Raw genomic sequence first — 3,246 nt, forward strand, 5'->3', positions numbered from 1 at the left:
TTTTTTTTTTTTTGATAACCGAGAAATCCATCTGTGACCCGCCCTTTGGACCAATCACAGCCTTCTAAACTCGGTGGATAATGGGCCCGCCCCTCTACCCTTCTCCACTTAAATACCGGGCTTCGCTTTGCATGGTGTGGGGCTTGAACCTGCGACCTAAGCCACAAATCCTCCACCTTTTGCCACTTGAGCTATTGGAAAAAGATTAGTAAATAAAATCCTATTTGGAGAAGGATTGTAACGTAGTGTCCTAGTTGGAAAAGAAGTCTAATGTAGTGTATTTAAATAGGATCTCAATATAATAATGTAGATACACAGATCAATAATATTTTCTCATATATTTCTCACATGGTAGAGCTTCTACGATCCTAATAGAGAATCAAAGAGTTTCTGCGGCTGGCGGACAACTTTGACCCATGTATGTCATTCATTTGGCCAATAGTTATGTTACAAAAAATAAGGCCAATGATATATGCATGAACCCCATATTTAGGGGGAGAAAACTCAATCAAGCAGGTCATTGTGCGTCAATTTTTTTATGACAAGGAAAACCCGCATCTGCTACCCTCTCGGTGCGCATAGGGTAAAACCTCCGCTCTCATGTAGTAGCTCGCAAACCACATACGAGAGATAACCCGCACTATCCAAATCCGGTGCGACAAGCTCGACCTAAAAGGCAAACCCCTTGCTTTCGCTGGCAAGGGGTTTCAAACTTGAGACCTCCAACATGGAAGTCCCAAGCCCAAACCACTTGGCCACCCCGAAGGGTACCGTTCGTTAATTTTTGATGACTTTCTATGTTTGTTTTGTGTCAACCCCATATCTGTCAGTGTTTGCATAGCATCATGCATCTTTCTGGTGACTACTTTCTCATATCTGATTTGCATAGCACTATGCATCTTTCTAGTGACTACTTTGCATAGCATCATGCATCTTTCTGGTGACTACTTTCTCATATCTGATTTGCATAGCACTATGCATCTTTCTAGTGACTACTTTGCATAGCATCATGCATCTTTCTGGTGACTACTTTCTCATATCTGATTTGTATAGCATCATGCAGCTTTCCGATGACTACTTTCTCATATCTGATTTGTATAGCATCATGCAGCTTTCCGATGACTACTTTCTCATATCTGATTTGTATAGCATCATGCAGCTTTCCGATGACTACTTTCTCATATCTGATTTGTATAGCATCATGCAGCTTTCCGATGACTACTTTCTCATATCTGATTTGTATAGCATCATGCAGCTTTCCGATGACTACTTTCTCATATCTGATTTGTATAGCATCATGCAGCTTTCCGATGACTACTTTCTCATATCTGATTTGTATAGCATCATGCAGCTTTCCGATGACTACTTTCTCATATCTGATTTGTATAGCATCATGCAGCTTTCCGATGACTACTTTCTCATATCTGATTTGTATAGCATCATGCAGCTTTCCGATGACTACTTTCTCATATCTGATTTGTATAGCATCATGCAGCTTTCCGATGACTACTTTCTCATATCTGATTTGTATAGCATCATGCATCTTTCTGGTGACTACTTTCTCATATCTGATTTGTATAGCATCATGCAGCTTTCCGATGACTACTTTCTCATATCTGATTTGTGAAGCACCGTGCATCCTACCGGTGACTATTTTCTCATAATCTAATTTCTATAGCACCGTGCATCTTTTTAGTGACTACTTTCTCATATTTGAATTGCGTAGGCATTTTTCCAGAGAGCTCAAATGGAAACTATACTGACTCAATGAAACTAACACAAGAGCTATTTATATACTAATCATCTAACCAACTCACTAACCTGTAACTAACTCACAGTCATTAATTTAATAACAACCCGAACAATATCTTAAGCTACTATTACAACTAAGCTAGTACATTTTTAATCATAAATACAACTAAGCTAGTACATTAGAACCAATTCAACTTATACTTTCAACACTAAAGCAGTAAGGCAATATACAAAATGGACAGAATTTCTGATAGGGGATATGTGCCACTAAAACCTCAGTACACCTCAAATTTATTCTCATGATTAAAGTTCACAAGTTACCTTTCTAAGATTTCATGTTCAAAATTGTGGTTCCAGAATCTAACCAAACAAGCCAACTCACATGTAACAAACATCATATCAGAAATTTAATCACACTAAAAGAAAACCTGGGAAGTGAAAGAGAAGAAATTGTAAGTAGATTACCAAATTAGAGCTTCCATTGTTCTCAGCCTCCATTAATGGCCAGAGCTTTTCAAAAACCTGTGGGCTCCTGTAAACTGATCCAATTGGATCCAGCCCGGTTCCCCCACCACTTGTACGAGATGCATCAAAGCCTAAAGCACCCATATATAACAACATTCCGGATATATACAACAAGGGAGCAAAAAGTAACACCCCTCTTCGCCTATAAACAGCAGATACTATCATAAAACCTAACTTCTCTGCAAAATTCTGCAGGTTTACTTGACAATTACCACTGGTGAAACTAGCAGATAGATCAGTGTTCTTATTCCGAGCATGACGGAAACGAGGGGAGGATGGCGGAGACACGCCATTGCCTAGCCGGCTTAAGCCGTGCATGTAGACCTTTAACAGAGGACGCAATTTCAGTTATTCGGATGGAAAGAAACAGTATTGGGTAAAATAGTTCAAACAAAGTGTGGAGAACACCAAAATTGCAAATAATGCTGTGAGGCTCACGGACACTGGAAGTATAAAGTGGGGTAGTGTACGTGTAGACAGCTATACGCAATTAAGAAATCCACTTGCCCAATTACAAAAAAGGCTTCACCGACACAAGGACCGAAAAGCAAACTGCAATGCTGCTAGTTTTTTTGGGAAGAAAGATGGTCTCTTCTTCTTCTCCTCTCTCTCAAATTGAGAAAAGCATTAGATCACACAAAGAAACACAACTCAAACAGGAAGAGTAAAGTATAGCTTTTTTTCAAGCTGACAAACCTTTCTCCTAAGTCCTACCCACTATGCTTCTGTGGTTCTGTTTAAATCTAATTTTACAGAGAAATTATCAAAATGGTCCTTAATTTATAGGAGTCAGGACTGTTCGAACCCTTGATTCTCTTCAAAAAAAAAAAAATTATATTGGTATGATGGTATCATATACTCCCTCGTTTTAAAACGAATGACTTAATTTGATTTGGCACACATTTAAAAAAAATTATCGTGGTTCTAAATTATAGTTATTATCAAATGTATCAAAATGTTGTTTAATCT

General features: G+C 38.4%; 1 protein-coding gene across 2 annotated transcripts in view; it reads right to left on the reverse strand.

Annotated features, from left to right (window-relative positions):
• Positions 1-3,007, reverse strand: part of LOC102578989 (uncharacterized protein At1g04910) — a 50,821-nt gene extending 47,814 nt beyond the window's left edge. For both annotated transcript variants that reach the window (XR_367451.2, XM_006349589.2), the window contains exon 1: positions 2,218-3,007. Coding sequence is in view for 1 of the 2 variants with exons in the window: in XM_006349589.2 (XP_006349651.1) it covers positions 2,218-2,595 (378 nt within the window). In the remaining variant the exon portion in view is untranslated. The remainder of the gene's footprint in view (positions 1-2,217) is intronic.
• Between the last annotated feature and the right edge of the window lie 239 nt (positions 3,008-3,246).

Source organism: Solanum tuberosum, unplaced genomic scaffold (assembly GCF_000226075.1).
Source record: "Solanum tuberosum cultivar DM 1-3 516 R44 unplaced genomic scaffold, SolTub_3.0 scf00107, whole genome shotgun sequence".
In the NCBI taxonomy this organism is placed as follows: domain Eukaryota; kingdom Viridiplantae; phylum Streptophyta; class Magnoliopsida; order Solanales; family Solanaceae; genus Solanum; species Solanum tuberosum.